Source organism: Bombina bombina, chromosome 2 (genome assembly GCF_027579735.1).
Source record: "Bombina bombina isolate aBomBom1 chromosome 2, aBomBom1.pri, whole genome shotgun sequence".
In the NCBI taxonomy this organism is placed as follows: domain Eukaryota; kingdom Metazoa; phylum Chordata; class Amphibia; order Anura; family Bombinatoridae; genus Bombina; species Bombina bombina.
In genome coordinates, this window is record NC_069500.1 from 215176706 (window position 1) to 215195646 (window position 18941).

At 38.1% G+C, this 18941-nt stretch overlaps 1 protein-coding gene across 1 annotated transcript in view; it reads right to left on the reverse strand.

Moving 5' to 3' along the window:
• Positions 1-18941, reverse strand: part of HAPLN1 (hyaluronan and proteoglycan link protein 1) — a 189963-nt gene that overhangs the window by 86661 nt on the left and 84361 nt on the right. The window contains exon 2 of the mRNA XM_053701473.1: positions 9252-9378. Coding sequence (XP_053557448.1) covers positions 9252-9351 — 100 coding nt within the window. The 5' untranslated portion in view covers positions 9352-9378. The remainder of the gene's footprint in view (positions 1-9251; positions 9379-18941) is intronic.

Below are 18941 nucleotides of genomic sequence, written 5' to 3' on the forward strand. Positions count from 1 at the left end.
TATTTTGCGCCTTGGTTTTTCCACACGCTTCTTGCGACCCTGTTGACTATTTTGAATGAAACGCTTGATTGTTCGATGATCACGCTTCAGAAGCTTTGCAATTTTAAGAGTGCTGCATCCCTATGCAAGATATCTCACTATTTTTGACTTTTCTGAGCCTGTCAAGTCCTTCTTTTGACCCATTTTGCCAAAGGAAAGGAAGTTGCCTAATAATTATGCACACCTGATATAGGGTGTTGATGTCATTAGACCACACCCCTTCTCATTACAGAGATGCACATCACCAAATATGCTTAATTGGTAGTAGGCTTTCGAGCCTATACAGCTTGGAGTAAGACAACATGCATAAAGAGGATGATGTGGTCAAAATACTCATTTGCCTAATAATTCTGCACTCCCTGTATACATATCCCACCCACAACCCACCTGATGTACCTAAGTTAACCCCTTATATTAATTAAACAATGTGTAACTCAGGCTATCTCATTCCTACTAAAAATTATACCCTAGAGAACACAGGGATGAATATTTATACAAAACCATTTAAACTCAGATAAAATTACAATGTAGCATATATCATAGAAGAGAAACTTAAAGAAATACAGACAGGTAAAAATCCTTATTCATACCCTTTGGAAACATTGTATCCAATTTATTAATCCAAAAGACCTCTCTTATTTTTAGGATCTTAACCCTATCCCCATCCCTCCTAGGAATTTTAATGTGTTCAAGAACCTGAAATCTAAGTTGGTTAAGATTATGGCCAGCGGTCATGAAATGATTAGCCACAGGTGCATCAACTTTCTTTGTTCTAATGTTACTTTTATGTTGGTTGATATGTTTGCGGACACTATGGGTGGTCTCGCCAATGTACCCCAAACCACATGGGCACTTAATTATGTAAACCACGAATTCTGTATTACAGGTAAAAAAAAAAAAATTCAAACATACGTCCAGTTCGTGGATGACAAAAAAAAGGGCCTTTAATAATGCTGTTACAATTGGAGCATCCCAGGCATGAAATATTTCCCAAATTTCTCTTCCCTATATAGCTCTGAACCAGAGTATTTTTAAGAATGGCCAATGTCTGCACATACCAGTGTATCTTTAAAGTTCCTACCCCTTTTATAGGCAGGCATAAAAGGTTTACTAAACTCTTTAACACCAGGGTCACAGGTCCTCAAAACATGCAAGTGTCACCGTAACACCTTCTGGATTTGTATACTGAGAGGGGAATATTGACTAATAAAAACTAATCTGTCAGATTTCTCTTTTACATTATCTTTTCTCTTTAAAAGTGACTGTCTAGAAGTTCTAAGGGTATTATCAATCTCAGTTTCAATAAGATCATCAGGGTAACCCCTAGCTCTAAAACGATCACCCATCTCCCTCAATCTCTTCTAAAATCAAATCAAGTAGGGCAGAGTGGCATCAAATTTTCCTCAGACACAATACATCTCACTGTACGAAATGTACTTTTATGTAAAGATTTGATAAGAGAGGGGGGATAGGAACTAGTGTAGTGTAAAAGAGTGTTACAATCAGTCTCTTTTTATTAAAATCAACAGAAGAACCTTGTGCATTCATTGATACCTTAGTATCCAAAAAGACCACACTCTCTTCACTAAACAATAGTTTAAATTTAATATTGCAATTAGCAGAGTTCAAATAAAAAATAAATCTCTCCAGGGTCCCAATGTCGCCCAGCCACACACCAAAAATATTATCTATGTACCGCCACCAGTTGGCGCCATACTGTAAAAATAATGGATGGCCATAGACAAAATATTCTTCGAAAATATTCATATAAATGTTGGCGTATGTAGGGGCGACATTGGAACCCATGGCAGTACCCTGAAGCTGTAAATAATAGTGATCCTCAAATAAAAAATAAAAAATTACACCCTAGTACAATGTTTAACAACTGTAGAATAAATTCTTTCTGTACCCGTGTAAATCCAGAATTTTGATTAATCACCCTAGTCACAGCTCCAATCCCTGCTTCATGGGATATAGAAGTGTATAATGAAGCAACATCAAGACTGAACAAAATACCCTTATTACTGTCAATAGACAAATTCTGAAGTTTAACCAAAAAGTCCCCTGTGTATTTAATATAGGAACTGGATTGTACAAAAGATCTGCCATATATGACTAAGGACTGTGTCCGAAATGTTGTTTGATTGTTTTTGGTCTGGCTGTCCTATAAGCTGAATAAACCTGCTTGCACATAGATTGGTGGTGCTGCTTCTATTTGCCTTCTTCTATATTGGGGTTTTATGCATGACCCTTGTTGCTGGCACACCGTGTATCATTCCCAGGTGCTGGATACTCTGGACTTTCGTTAGTTTGTAATATGAGATATTCCCAAATTTATCAAGGAGGTCAAAGAAGGGGGGGGGAGGGGAATGTTTGGGTCTGAAAGGAACAAAGTTACATCGTCCACATATAAGGCTAATTTTTGATGGGTGTTGGGTAAGAGGAGGCATTGGATTTGTGTAGTGCTTCGGATCACCGCTGCTTAGGGCTCTATGGAAAGGACAAAAGTAGGGAGGAGAGGGGACACCCCTGCCTGGTTCCATTATGAATGGAAATTGGATCAGAACAGAAGCCCACTCCCCGCACCCTGACTGTGGGGAAAGAATGTATAGCCGAGATCGATTTGATGAAACTGTCAGGTATACTGAATGCTCCGAGGGTAGCAAACATGTACTCCCACCTCAACCCTGTCAAACGCTTTTTCTGCATCTATTTACAGGGCGAGGAGGGGAACACCCAAATCATAGACCTCTGTAAAGATGTTTAACAGGCGTCTGGTGCTATCAGGGCCTTGTCTGCCCAATACAAAGCCCACCTGGTCTGGATGTATGAGGGACAGTAGTTTAAGGTTCAGTCAGGTAGGTAGAATTTTAGCGTAGATTTTTATGTCCCCGTTAATTAAGGAGACGAGCCTATTACTTTAACAGAGTGAGTTAAAGTAGCTTTTGGTATGGAAAAAAGTTGTAGCTTCTAGTAATTCAGGTCTTATCGTTCCCTCAGAGAAAGAGGCTCCGTAAAATATAAGTAGATAAGGGATTAGTTGCTGTGGGAAGGTTTTGTAAAAAAAGTTGGTAAATCCATCAGGACCAGGTGCCTTATTTAGTTTAAGAGAAGATAGCCGATTTTAGCTCATCAGGGGACAGGGGTCTATTTGGCTCCGAGTCTCTTCTTAGGATAGAGTTGTTAGGGCTAGGGAAGTGGGAAATTGTTGAATTAGTAGAAACAGTGTCTTGAGAGTCTTAAGGAGTGTTCAATATTATATAGGGATTCATTATATTGGGCAAATGCTTTCCCGATATCCGACGGGGAATGTACTGGGCCCGAGGGGGGTTTAATTAATGGGATTCTTTGTTGTTGGGTGCATAGGCATAGTTTGGTGGCTAGGAGTCGGTCTGCTTTATTACCTTTGTAATAATACAGCTGACGAAGGGATAGCAGATTGGATTGGACCCTCTTCTCTTCAATAGAATTAATCTTAGACCTAATTAAGACAATTTGTTCTGAAATCAGTCTGGATGGGGCAGTTCTGTTTCCTTTCTCTAGGGTACATAATTTAACATACATTTGTGCCAGGGATTGGCCTTGACTTTTCCTATATTGTTTAAGGAAGTGGCCTCTAAGAAACACTTTGGTGGCAGGTTAGCACTAATGAAGGACCTGAGATTAGAGCAGGGGAGAGTTTCTAGGAAGGGGGGCCTGTAGAGGAAGAAGTAGATAATATCTCAACAGTGACCATATCATGGTCAGACCACAGGCAGATGGAGATTTTGGGGCGTGATAGATTATCAAGTAGGGCAGAGTGGCATAGGAGGTAATTGATTCGGGAGTAGGATTGATGAGGATTAGAGAAAAATGTAAAATCCCTTTCAGTTGGAGAGAGGCATCTTCATGAGTCATAGAGGTTGAATTGGTACATGAGATTTCTAAAGGGAAAAAACTCCTCTATCTAGTGATTTTTTTGAAGGATTGCTCCTGTCTAGGGTGGGATCCCAGGCAAGGTTGAAGTCTCCCCCAATGAGGAGGACACCTCTACAGACCTTTTGAATTAGTGGAAGAAGCTTTTTCAAGAATGGTAATTGTTTAGAAGGAGGAGTGTATAAGGATACTAGAGTGTATTGTATATTATCTAATTGGCAGACCATGATTAAGAATCTGCCCTCCGGGTCTCTCTCAATAAATTGAATGTCAGAAGAGACAGATTTATGGACTAAAATTGCAACCCCTCTTTTTTGGTTTGGGAAGATGCTACTTGGCAAATTGGATATAATTTGTAGTTTTGGAGAAAGGTGGAGCCCTGAGGCCAGTGGGTCTCTTGAATAAAAGCTAGCTTTACATTATTTTTTAGTAGATATCTAAGTAGTAGGCTCTGTTTAGTAGGAGTGTTCAGTCCTTGGGCGTTGAGAGTGGCAATTTTTAAGCAAAGGCATATTTAGTTAGTGGGGGCCATGGGGGGTAAGATGGGGAGAAAGAGAAAAAAAAGGGAGAAGGGGGAAGAGATAGGAGAGGGAAAATAAAAGTAGGGATAAAAGCAAGGGAGGGGGTATGAAGAATTTGTCCTACAGATTTAGTTATGGAAGGTGGTAAAGAATGCTATTAAGATTTATGTGGCTAGAAGGCCAAGGGTAGGTCTGTGATTATATCATACACAGCCACAAAATGCTCTAGTCTACACTGACAAGTAGAGCAGTTAAATATTGTGGGGGGGGGGGGGGGGAGTGCGGCTAAACAAGGTGAAGTAGGCTGTATCTCACCTAGTCCAGGCCCAAGCAATGAAGATTATTGATTAAGTAAAATTATTGAAATGAGTATCAACAAAATGAAATACATATTATTAAACATTCAAACATAGAATTATAACAGTTTATCATTTTAAAACCTGAGAGCCATTCAGACATTTAATTGACTGAGGCACTACTGCAACAAAGTCTACTAAGAAAAACTCGTACCTAAATTGGAGAGTGGGGGATGGAGGGGGAGGGAAGGGGAGAGAAGGGGAGGGAGGGAGTTAAGTGGAAGAGGGGGGTTATCTAAATCCTGGGAGGAGCCTTTATTATTCTTGGGGGAGAGGGAGGGAATGGGGGGAAAGAGAGGGAAGGGAGGGATAGGGGAGTAAGGAGAGTGAGGAATGAGGGTGAGGGGGGTTGGGGGTATGAGGGAAGGGACTGGAGAATTGGGGTAACCAGGTTTATTTGTGGATATTACTAAGTTCAGGTTTGCTCCTAGAGGTGTGGGTGAAAGAAAATTTAAAGGATATTTAAGTGTTCAATCTGAGGGTGTGGGGCTCTGATAGGAAGTCTGTAGTTTACCACAAATGAGAGTCCAAGTGGATGTAAGAAAGTCTATAGATGCCTGGCTGTAATGAGGTTGAAGTATCTGCCAGTAGATAAGTTTGACAACTTTCTCGAGGGTCAGCATTAGAATATAAAGTCATGACATTATGGAACATGAAAGCAAATAGATTAGTAGTTTATCTAGAGTTGGGCTGTCCCCTCAGCTATGGAGAAGGGTGTATATTAGGAAAAATTTGAGGGAGGAAATGGGGGAAAGTGGAGGGAGAAGGGAGATGGAAATGGTGGGAGGTTAGGGATAAGAGAGGGGTTAGGATGGTTAAGAGAAGAAAGGTGGTAGAGGAGATTGGACCTAATTTAGTTGAGTGTGGACTCAGGAGGGCTTCAGGAATTTACGTCCCAGGGAGAATTTAATTAGGCATTTGAGAATTTGAAAGGGACATCTCGACTCCAGACATCGTTAGGATGTGATACATTAGGACAACATGTTGATAAACAAGCAAATTTTGAATAACAAAGGTGTATCAGTTTAAATGTGGGTGAACTTACAAGTGGTCTAGATATCAGTAAGTGCCATTACCTGTTTGAAACGGAAGGTGGGAAAAAAGGAAGGAAGGGGAAAGGGATATGGGGGGATGAAGGGAAAGGGCAGGGAAAGAAGGGAAGGAGGAGAGGGAAACTAGGAGTCTACTGGTATGTTTGAAAGTAAATAAGTTGACTTGATAAAACCGAAACATAACAAGTAAAATAAGGTACTTATGTGATCCGGAAGAGGATGCCGGATTCAGACAGGAAGTTTGCAGTACACCTCATAGGTATTTCAAGGAAATTATGAAGGAGTCAAATGTCATCAGGCTGTTCTGAAGGTGAGGAGTCTAGCCAAAAGTGAGTCATTCCACTTCTTGTGCTGAGGATAAGGATTTGTTATGGAGTGACTGATGAGATCTTGGATGATTCACCCTTGGGGCAAGTTGTTGACAGGAGGGGGTCTTTTTTAAAGGGTAGAAAGTCCCATTTGGCTAGAAGGCCTCTTGCTTGTTCTGGGTAGGAGGCAATGAACTGTGGGTCATCTTTTGTAATGAACAATCTGACCGGGAAGCCCCAGCGATATTTGATCCCTTTATCCCTTAGGATTTTGGTGTAGTCGTGATAGGCTTTACGGAATTAAAGGGTGTGTGGTGATAGAACCGGGAATATTACTTGAACAGAGTCAAATTTGCTTGAATGGAGAGCCCCCGAGTTGATAGCCCTTAAGAGTTTTTCTCTGAATGTGAAAAAATGTAGTCTAACCACCACATTGCTTGTCTTGTCTTCTGCAAGTGATCTTGGCCTGTTTGCCCAGTGTGCTCTGACTGTAAAGGATTCAGGTTCTTTTAGAGTGCCTAGAGCTGAGGAGAAAAGGTCTTGGAGGTAGGGCTGCAGATCTTTTGGTAACACTGTCTCCGGAATTCCCTTCAGCCTAATGGCCACAGAAGGCTTAAACACATAGATAAAGTCACCTACAGACCTGCAATGCACTATTGATCCAGTGCTGAACATGGCTGCAGTGCCAATAGTCACATACCATATTAATCTGTGGCACAGAAGTGTATTGCCAGTCTGAGTTGACTTTAACCCCTTAATGACCAGTGTCATACCCTGTACAATGCTGGTTGTTATGCCCTTAAGGAGCAGTCCTGAGCTTCTCTCTGTCGCAAACTCACTCAAAATAGCGAGATTGCGCTATTTCTGCGTCCCCCACGAGTGGTGCACTCCAGAAATAGATTTGCAGACTCTGTGGCCCTCTATGCATCTCACAGCGGTGGTGCCGATCATTGGTGGGTGGGAGGCTAAGGATGGAGGCGGGTGGCCGGCCCATCGCTGGAGGGAGGCAGGAGTTGTGCAGGAGTTGTGCGGGAGTTGCGCATGACGATTTAGAAAAAAAAACCTGAAAGTGGCAGGGAGGGGGAAGGAGGGTGTGGGTAGGGGGAGAGGGAGAGGGGGGATCCTGGTTATATTGCTTAGTGATGGGAATAGGAGGGTGGGAAGTCGATCTGGGAGGGGGAGGGGTATTGAGGGGGACAGCTAAACTACAGAAAAAATTGCTATTTTTTTATTTATTTTTTTAAATGCCTAATTTGCAGCAAACTGGGTACTGGCAGACAGCTGTCAGTACCTAAGATGGTGGCAATTAGGTAGAGGGGGGAGGGTTATAGAGCTGTTTGGGAGTATCAGTGAGGTTGGAGGGGGTAAGGGGGATCCTACACTGCAGAAAAAAAATAATATATATATAAAAATTAATTATGCGGAAAAAAGCCTTTTATTTTAGTACTGGCAGACTGTCTGCCAGTACTTAAGATGGCGGTGACAATTGTCATGTGGGGGAGGTAAGAGAGCTTTTTGTGAGGGATCAGGGGGTGGGATGTGTCAGGTGGGAGGCTGATCTCTACACTAAAGCTAAAATTAACCCTACAAGCTATCTAATTAACCCCTTCTTTGCTGGGCATTTTACAAGTGTGGTGTGCAGCAGCATTTAGCGGCCTTCAAATTACCAAAAAGCAATGCCAAAGCCATATATGTCTGTTATTTCTGAACAAAAGGGATCCCAGAGAAGCATTTAGCTACCAACAATGTTTTGATAGGTAAATATAAAAAAAAGGCTCTATTTCTGTTTAAATGTAGTGATGGCAAAAATGCTCTGGTCTTTTGGGGAAGTTTTTGTTTAAAATGCCCGGCCCTTAAGTGGTTAACTATGTGTTCAACCTCATTGCAAGGTTTAAAAAAATGGTTCTATGCAAGCAATATTGTATTAAATACTCTAGCACAATAGAGCATTATATCATTGATCTTGTATGTCCCTCAATATTGTGGTATTTAGTAGAGTGTATTGACACTTTCCTGTGTCTGTCTTACATATTTTTACTGCTATGCATTTACCTGGTATCTTGTATGAGAACTAAAAATAGATTTTTAAATAATGTTTCCTGTCATATAATGATGTAAAACTATATCTACAAATACTAAAGCAGAACATTGCATTACACAGTACATGAGTACATGTAAACCACTGCTCATATTACTCTATCCTTCTGGACAAAATATATCCTTCCTATTTTTAGGAAATTTACTACCATTGCCTATCGAAAGAACAGCCCATAAAGTAACAAACAGCATGGCTGGAGCTAACAGAGTACATTTTTAAAAAGTAATGTAATGTTATAGGCAATCATTTACAGTCAAAACCAGGAAATCCTATAAATGATAAACAATATCATGCATATACAGTACATGTAACATTTTTAACATGTTCCTTTCCATACGTTTTACTGTATTTTCAATGTAAAGAAGTTTTAAACGGTTGTTTAATGTGCATTAATAGGCTGTATTCTCACTGCATGGAAGGTTTGACATTCATCGTACTGCGACTTTGTAAAACTGGAGCCAAAACTCAAAAAGCTGCAATGAACTGCAGGGGAAATTCTTGTTGCAGATGTGAAATGCAGGGACCAAATACATATACATAGTAGTTGTTTAATGTAACTTTCAGTACACACTTAAAATTGAGAGTTAATGCATTTGTATTTGTGTTAGAAAACCCGAATTTTTACTTTTAGAAACATCTATACTATAAATACATATTTAGGTTGAAGGACACTGCAGCATTCCTGAAATGAATCTACTACAATGCATGCAAATAATTTAACGTACACTAAACAAATACAGTTAAACTTATTTGTGTTTTAGATCATCTGGATAAGCAAACTCTGCAGAATACAAAGCAAACTTAGCAAAATGTGCAGAAGGAGCTGTGAGGGGCAGAAAAAAAGTCTATGCAGCATAATTTGAAGCTGAAAATGAGAGTGCATAAAACATAAAGCCTCATACAGTGTATCACCAAATTACCCAAGAACAAATCTACATGCACACGTTTTATGTTTCCCTTACCGTGATTGTGAATAATCCTGTCATGTTTCAGAGTGGAATTGCCAGCATGATGTTCTGCACGGCAGAAAGATATTAGCACCAAAAAAAGTAGGCTCTTCATTTTCGAAAACCAAATGTATCTTCTTCACTGAAAGAGCAACACATACAAGGAGGCTTGTGAAATTTAGAATCCGTTTACGTCTGCTGCTACTCATCACTACCTCACAGCATTGCTTAGTCTATTCTGCATTAAACAAGTTTCTGTCTCTGTAAACAAGTTACATTAGGAAAATGTAAATATATACATTTAACTAAATAAATATATATTTATATACTGTACATACATTTAGAAACACATATACACACGTGCATGCACATACATATATATGTGTGTGTGTGTGATGTACCTATATCTGTATTTGTGTATATATATATATATATATATATATATATATATATATATATATATATATATATATATATATACATACACAAACACATACCGGTAGACATATGTAAACATTACATTGAAGTTGATATACATATATTTGCTCTTTGCTTATTTGGTGTGTGTGAGTGAGTGTATGTGTAAGTGTGATATAGGTTAAGCTGCATTACTAAATTATAAATCTTTAACTGGCAAAATAATATATCACAATATTAAATAAATATAATACAGTATATACAAATTTACCTGAATGGTAATTTCCTCAAATAAATTATTGTGAAAAATAATAATAATAATATTTGAATATGTATATTAAGTTAGAGATTCTTACGATTTATAAATCATATATTTTCTTATAAAAAACCATGCAAGCACTCGGCATAGTAGTACTATATAAGTTCACAAACGCTGCAGTTGTTAGGATTGATTTTTCATTCATTTAACCTAGAATGCTGACACTAACTTAATGTGCATGGCTGACTCTCTGCGGTCAGTAAAGATATGTACTGCAGAGAAATTCTCATCTTCCTATGTATTAAGAAGGCAAATGAGGGTAAATTGATATATATGTGTGTCAATATAAATATATATATTTTATATATATGCAATGTTTTATGCAGAATTTGCAGAGTAATGTGATTTTTGCTTTGAATTATAAAAAGTAAATGTTATTTTTTAATTTTGAATTATGTTGAATAGATTAAATGCAGGAGTTGTATTTACTACCTAATGTATAGTAACCATGCCCTACAAATGGCTCATATTACGTTCCTGACATAATAAGGGAATATGACATTTCCTTGGTAGAAAAAATAAATAACATTTTACAGCTTCTTTTCTGACAAAAATATAGGATGCAATTAATCATAATTTGTCTTCAACTTGTGGTTGAAGGTTATTAATCATATTTATGCTTAATGGATACTTAAAGGTTATTTTTCATTAATCTCAATTTTGAAATTACGTAAGCATCTAAAGGAAATACAACTCTAAACAATTATCCTTAAAGATACATGAAAGCCAAATTTTTCCCTTTCAAGATTCAGATAGAGCATAACATTTTAAACAACTTTCCAATTTACTTTTACTATCTTACTTGCTTTGTTCTCTTGGTATCCTTGGTTGAAAAGCATAATTAGGTAGGCTCAGGAGCTAGCTGCTGATTGATGACTACAAATATATGTTCTTGTCAATGGCTTACAGATGTATTTAGCTAGCTCCCAGTAGTGCACTATTACTTATTCAATAAAGGATGCCAAGAGAATAAAGCAAACATGTTAATAGATGTTGTTTAAAATTGTATGATCTATCTAAATTTTAAAAGGAAAAAAATTGGGTTTCATGTCCCTTTAAATAGTTCTGCTACACTATCTAATTTAAAGGGACACTCAAGTCAAAATAAAGTTTTATGATTAAGAAAGATCATGCAGTTTTAAGACAATTTCCAATTTACTTCCATTATCAAATTTTGCACAGTTTTTTTATAGTCACAATTTCTAGAGAACAAGATCCTACTGAGCAATTAAATAATTTTCTTTTTATTATGCACTTGTTAATTTGCAATTTTACTGCATTGAGTGATCCTTTAAGAATACTATAAAGTACTAAATATAAATATAGTAACTCACAGCAAGTTACAATTATTTTTTATAGTAACCTAATAGAAAATATGAAAAAGACAGCGCAGGCTGCTAACCGTTGGGTATCACAGCACAATGCAAAAGAAGGTAAAAATAAATATGTATAAAACAGATCAGATGCTTTAGAGTATAATTTTCTACAAAAATGCCAGTATCAGTTAAGGAGTTTCTTTTCTGAAGTCATTAAGGGTTTACAGTTTTCTACAGAACAAACCTGTAGATTTATATATAGAACTTCCGCCACATTTTATTGTCTGTGAGAAACATTAAATCATAGATCAATAAGCATCATCATTAAAGTGAGAGAAAACACCTTGTAGATACATTTCTTTCTGTAATCTTCAGTCTTCCAATAGATTAACGTATCAGAACACCATTAGACCAGTTTATCACCTTATTTTGCAGCAAGTGTTTTTTCAATGGGCAAACTCCAACCACTGTTCAGCGTAAACAGTGGTGATCCAATCAGCAGTGCTAGTTGCACAACTCAGATGGGGATTGGATAAACAGCATTTCCAGCTCTGGACCGGCAGTGCCTTGCTAGTTCCAAATACTATTTCTACTCCCTTTTCTGGTTGTTAAATGCACAGTAGTCTAGGGTGAATAGTCTTATTAAAATTCTAAAGCATTGTTTCTCAACCTCGGTCCTCAAGTACCCCCAACAGTTTAGGTTTTCATTATAGCTGAACCAGTGCACAGGTGAAATAATCAGCTGATGGGTGAGAGCAGGTTAGTAACCATGGTTACTGATCAGCTGATTATTTCACCTGTGCACTGGTTCAGCTATAATAAAAACATGGCCTGTTGGGGGTACTTGAGGGCCGCGGTTGAGAAACACTGCTCTAAAGGATAAGAACATGTCATTTTTTTTAACGGCCCTTAAAGTCTATATCAAATCTAGTAAAAATCCTCTGCAAACTTTTCAAATTAATACAGTAAATCAAATCTAACTATTGATTTCTTTTCAAATCTACAAATGTATGCTTAACTACAGCAATGCACTGCTATGCAAAGTGTTCAAGCATTCAATGGCAATTAAAATGTTAAAGAAACGGAATCTGCAAAACATGTTTTTTTAATAAACTTAATGGGTTTTATTAAAATAATTTGATGATAGTTTGAATTTTAATAGTTTACAAATAGGTGCATTTGTGGGGTGGAAAAAAAAAAAGTAATTTGAAGATATAAAAGTGAGGATTAAAAAGTAAAGACATTCAAGAACATAAGAAAACCCAGTTTAACATGTTTTTCAAATGACTCCGCACCGAGGAAAGCCATCAGATACATTGGATTGAGAATTCTTACTAGCATATTCCAGTCTATCAAAAAACCATACACCTGATGTAGTTGCTTAATGGAAAAGGGAGAACTCTGCCCCCTAGTCCTCCTGCTGCTTCCCCTTCAAGGCAAATGTCCAGGTCTCCAGAGGAAAACTAGATAGTGATCCTGCTCTGCCAACAGTCTGGCCAGACTCAACCTATGGTCAACTCTTGGTCCAAACTGACACCACACCATGGAGCAGAAGGTTCTTTGCCCTTCCTGTTGCAATTCCACCCACAAAACCTCAGTGGGCATGGCCCACAGTTCCCCTCGACCTCCAGTTCCTCAAAAGTCACAAGGATATATGTTGGGGGGTAACAATGCATTGTAATACATTTTGAAATGTTCTCTTTCTGAAATAACAGATACAATTTTTGAGCAAAATATTGCTTTAAAATCCTGCAGGATCTATATTATCTATATAAATCAGACATTTAGATAGAAGTACACAACTGATACTGGCATATTAGTTTCAATTTAAATGGAAATAAAACAGCTTTTATGTAACATTTACTCTAGCAAAAGGTAATGAACCTGTTTAGATGCTAATCTTTCATATGGATGACTGGACATGGTTATAGTCTAAATATACTGGTTTATAATTTTGACCTTTGTTTGGTTATCCAATCAGCAATAAACAATATTAAGCACCCAAATGGTTCAAGTCAAAGGGGCACAATAGATAATAGTTTTTTTCATATTGTGCTATGATACTATTTGGTCACACTATGTATTAGCATATTACATTATAAACAAAAGGTCAGATATTAAACTATTCCAATCTCCTCTGTATTGTCATAAAACATCAAGAATCAGCCAGAAGCTCACATTTTGTCAATTAGTCCCTCAGGTTGGTGTACATTTAAAGCCGAAGGTGGTCACATAATATCGAACCACCTTAAAGACGCATAGTATTTAAAATGTGTATGAAAAAACAAGAGTTAAAATGCTAAAAATAAAGGTTAAATTTAAAATCAAATTGGCAGTAAATACACGATTGTGTACAACTGAGACATGTGACTGTACTGCTAATTGACTGATAGTAGAGCTCACAATTGTCCTGGATATTGAAGGATTGTCACGGCTCTAGTAGCTTAGCTCCACTGTCTCTTCTGCCATTTGCCCTTATGGGCAAATCTCTTGGTTTCTTAAACAAAACCAAAGACTGTCCCAGATCCTCCCACAGCCCATTTCAACATTTATCTACCCCTTCTATGGTCTGCATCATCCCCACCCAGGCCACTCCACAATCCTGTTACCTCATGTCACAATACAAATACATACAGAAAGAGAAACAGTCTGTCAGGAATGAACCACAGCCCAGTGGCTTGTTCTATGGCCTGGTTACCACCTGGGAGTAGCTTCGTTTAGCCCATTGTGGTTTTCACACAGGAAAAATAAATCAGTTTATCCTACCTAACAAGGTCAGTCCAGCCCTGAAATACCAGGTGATTCTCCTCTGAACAAGGGAGATGGCAAACCCGATGATTGTTTTGGCCTCCTTTGGTCCTCCTCAGTGAGGTGCAGCCATATCCCTCTGAGCACATTGGACAAGGAGTCCAGATCTGGTTTCCCCCATCAACATTAGGGGGACCCCAGGGTCATAATACAACTCACAACCATGCCCACTGGACCAGCCCCATGTTCCCTTACCTCCAGTCCTGGAAAGGCTTCAGGAAATGTTAAGAGGTATGTGATAGTGACAACCACATAAAAAGCCAGCACTGAAACACCTAATTTTCAAGAAACAATGAACTGTAACACATTTTAAAATATAATATTTCCGATGGAGCAGATGTCCCTTTAAGTGCTAGGCATGTAGAAGCCTGCATTAACATCCTCTACTACTATATAAGCAGTGAAATAAGTATAATATAAATATGGTACTTTTCCATTATGTACAATATATTTTTGTGAAATTCGTTTTTCTTTACTTACATGAGAATGTCCTGTCAAAGTTGATATACAGGGAGTGCAGAATTATTAGGCAAATGAGTATTTTGACCACATCATCCTCTTTATGCATGTAGTCTTACTCCAAGCTGTATAGGCTCGAAAGCCTACTACCAATTAAGCATATTAGGTGATGTGCATCTCTGTAATGAGAAGGGGTGTGGTCTAATGACATCAACACCCTATATCAGGTGTGCATAATTATTAGGCAACTTCCTTTCATTTGGCAAAATGGGTCAAAAGAAGGACTTGACAGGCTCAGAAAAGTCAAAAATAGTGAGATATCTTGCAGAGGGATGCAGCACTCTTAAAATTGCAAAGCTTCTGAAGCGTGATCATCGAACAATCAAGCGTTTCATTCAAAATAGTCAACAGGGTTGCAAGAAGCGTGTGGAAAAACCAAGGCGCAAAATAACTGCCCATGAACTGAGAAAAGCGTGCAGCTGCCAAGATGCCACTTGCCACTAGTTTGGCCATATTACAGAGCTGCAACATCACTGGAGTGCCCAAAAGCACAAGGTGTGCAATACTCAGAGACATGGCCAAGGTAAGAAAGGCTGAAAGACGACCACCACTGAACAAGACACACAAGCTGAAACATCAAGACTGGGCCAAGAAATATCTCAAGACTGATTTTTCTAAGGTTTTATGGACTGATGAAATGAAAGTGAGTTTTGATGGGCCAGATGGATGGGCCCGTGGCTGGATTGGTAAAGGGCAGAGAGCTCCAGTCCGACTCAGACGCCAGCAAGGTGGAGGTGGAGTACTGGTTTGGGCTGGTATCATCAAAGATGAGCTTGTAGGGCCTTTTCGGGTTGAGGATGGAGTCAAGCTCAACTCCCAGTCCTACTGCCAGTTTCTGGAAGACACCTTCTTCAAGCAGTGGTACAGGAAGAAGTCTGCATCCTTCAAGAAAAACATGATTTTCATGCAGGACATTGCTCCATCACACGCGTCCAAGTACTCCACAGTGTGGCTGGCAAGAAAGGGTATAAAAGAAGAAAATCTAATGACATGGCCTCCTTGTTCACCTGATCTGAACCCCATTGAGAACCTGTAGTCCATCATCAAATGTGAGATTTACAAGGAGGGAAAACAGTACACCTCTCTGAACAGTGTCTGGGAGGCTGTGGTTGCTGCTGCACGCAATGTTGATGGTGAACAGATCAAAACACTGACAGAATCCATGGATGGCAGGCTTTTGAGTGTCCTTGCAAAGAAACGTGGCTATATTGGTCACTGATTTGTTTTTGTTTTGTTTTTGAATGTCAGAAATGTATATTTGTGAATGTTGAGATGTTATATTGGTTTCACTGGTAAAAATAAATAATTGAAATGGGTATATATATTTGTTTTTTGTTAAGTTGCCTAATAATTATGCACAGTAATAGTCACCTGCACACACAGATATCCCCCTAAAATAGCTATAACTAAAAACAAACTAAAAACTACTTCCAAAACTATTCAGCTTTGATATTAATGAGTTTTTTGGGTTCATTGAGAACATGGTTGTTGTTCAATAATAAAATTAATCCTCAAAAATACAACTTGCCTAATAATTCTGCACTCCCTGTAAAAGTAAATGACTTATTATGTAATCACCAGTTTTATCTTGATCAGATATGCAAATTACTGAACTGATGTATGGAATTCAGTTAAATGATTAATGTAAAGTCACTTAACAACAAAATAATAGAAAACAGAGAATGTAATGGGGGTGATGGTTATGATTCATGGGAGGGGAGGGGGAGTAAGGGGGAGAGATTTTTTGTGTGTTCCCCCCCCCCTCAATCTTTATTAGTAAAAAGATAGTGAATAGTTATTGTAGAAATGAATAGCACATTAAAACTAATTTCTTGGAATGTGGGCGGAATAACATCCCCTATTAAACGTAAAAATGTTCTTAAAGAGGCCAGGAAACATAAGCCAGACATTATATTTTTTTCAAGAATTACATCTAAAAAAGACAGAGATAGGAAAATTGAAAACAAACTGGATCGCTGAAATAATTGCAACTCCGTGTGAGAAACGAAAAAGAGGAGTAGCGATCATGCTTGGAAGGGAACTGTCTTACACTATAAATAAACAAGAATTAGACCCAGAAGGGAGATATTTTTTGCTGCAATTGAAAATAGATGATAAGATTTAGACGCTATGTAATATCTATGCGCCAAATAAATGGGATTCTAAGTTCTGGGACAAACTGAAAAAGGTTCTATCCCCATATATTGGGCAGAATTTGATTATAGCAGGGGACTTTAACAATACATTGTGTCCAGACCTAGATAGATACAAAATTCGTCGGAGTGCTGCTAATTATAGAGAGGCAAAGTACTTTTGGAACTTTATCGGCATCCTAAAATTATGCAATGTTTGGCGGATACAACACCCAGAAGCCCGTGAATACACCTGTGAATCGGGTGCTCATAAAAAATTTTCTCGAATAGATTTTATCTTATTAGAGGAGCAGATTATGAACCATAAAATTGAATCACAGATTGTGGATATAGTCCTATCTGATCACGCGATTATTAGCATGAAAATTGTATTGAATGTTCCCTCCAAAAAACCATCAGACACTTTTCGTTTTCCCCACTATATGATTAATAATATAGAATTTGAAAATTGGTTGAAGCAAAAATGGAGAGAATATTCCAAACACAATCTGGATTATGCAGATAAAACTGAGGTGTTCTGGGAAGCGGGCAAATCGGTCATCCGTGGGGAGGTGAAAGCATATATGGTTAAAAGGAATAGGAAGAATAAAGCGAGAGAAACTCAGCTGTCAAACCAACTCAGAAATAACTATGCAAAATATCTTAGATCACCCAATAAAGACACCTGGGCCAAATATAAAGAGGCAAGAGTAGAAAGGGAATGTTTTTTAAAAAAAATTGGGGCCCAGGAAGAGTTAAAAAACAGGGCTACTTTTCAGGGCTTTCAGGGGATATCCGCTAAACACCTGGCCAGGCTGGTTAAGTTTAGGCAGAAATCAAATCCTTGCTATTAGATCTGAGGAGAAATTACACACCAATGCAGATGAAATCAGAGGCGTATTTTATGATTATTATAGCAAGTTATATGCCAGGGAGGAGGTGAATGAGAGGCAGAAAGAACAATTCTGGCTGGGGTTGGATATTCCTCAAATTTCACAGGAAGCACTACAGGTTATTAATGCTCCTATTACTGAGTTGGAAATCTTAAGTGCAATAAAAAGGTCTAAAGCAGGTAAAGCCCCAGGGCCAGACGGCTTATCAGCAGAATTTTACAAAATAACTGCAGCAGAGGTATGTGCCACACTAACTAAATTATTTAACCAGTATTATTTAAAGAAGGACATGAAGTCAATCTATTTTGCCGACTCAGTAATTACATTAATCCACAAAAAATCGAAGGATCCAACAAACGTAGCGTCATACCACCCGATTTCCCTCCTAAACCAGGATTATAAAATTTTAATGTCCTTCATTGCAGACAGACTGAAAAAATCTATCATGGATATTATACATCCTGACCAGGCAGGTTTTATTCCTGGGAGGAATCTAGTTCGAAACATGCGTAGGGTACTCACCACCGTGGACTACCTTTATCAGGTCAGCCAGGACGCCGGAGACAAATATAAGGGGGAGGATATAGCATTAGTCACCGTGGATGCTGAAAAGGCATTTGACTCAATAATCTGGGACCACTTAACAAATGCAATGAGAAGGTTTGGTTTCTCCGGCGCCCTGGTGGACCTGATTGGGTTAGTATATAATAAACCTAGATCCCAACTGTTCATAAACGGAGAATTATTACAGAATATCATACTGGGTAAAGGAACATGACAGGGCTGTCCCCTATCACCATTACTCTTCGATATTGCACTAGAACCACTAGCTATATATATAAGAAAGACCATCCCTCCGGTCTTACTAGGGAAACAGAAAGTATCTATATCATTATATGCTGATGATCTTTTAATATTCTTACAACATACGAGACAGAGTATCCCCCGTTTTATGGAGATTATAAGAGTATTCAGTTCATTTTCAGGGTATAAAATTAACTTAAGTAAATCAGAAATATTATGGATCATCAAAAACAGAAATAGCCACTCAGACGTGTTTAAAGAAGTGCAAAGTATTAATTATTTAGGAATCAGGATCAGCAAGAACCCTACTCAATGGTACTAGCTTAATTTTAAAGATATCTTTCAGAATATACATTATGATCTAGGTAAATGGAATTTATATTGTTTATCTATATCAGCTCGTGTAAATGTGGTAAAAACAATCATATTTCCAAAACTTCTGTTCTTACTACAGAATCTACCCTTTTTAATGCAGAAAAAAGATATTGATAGATACA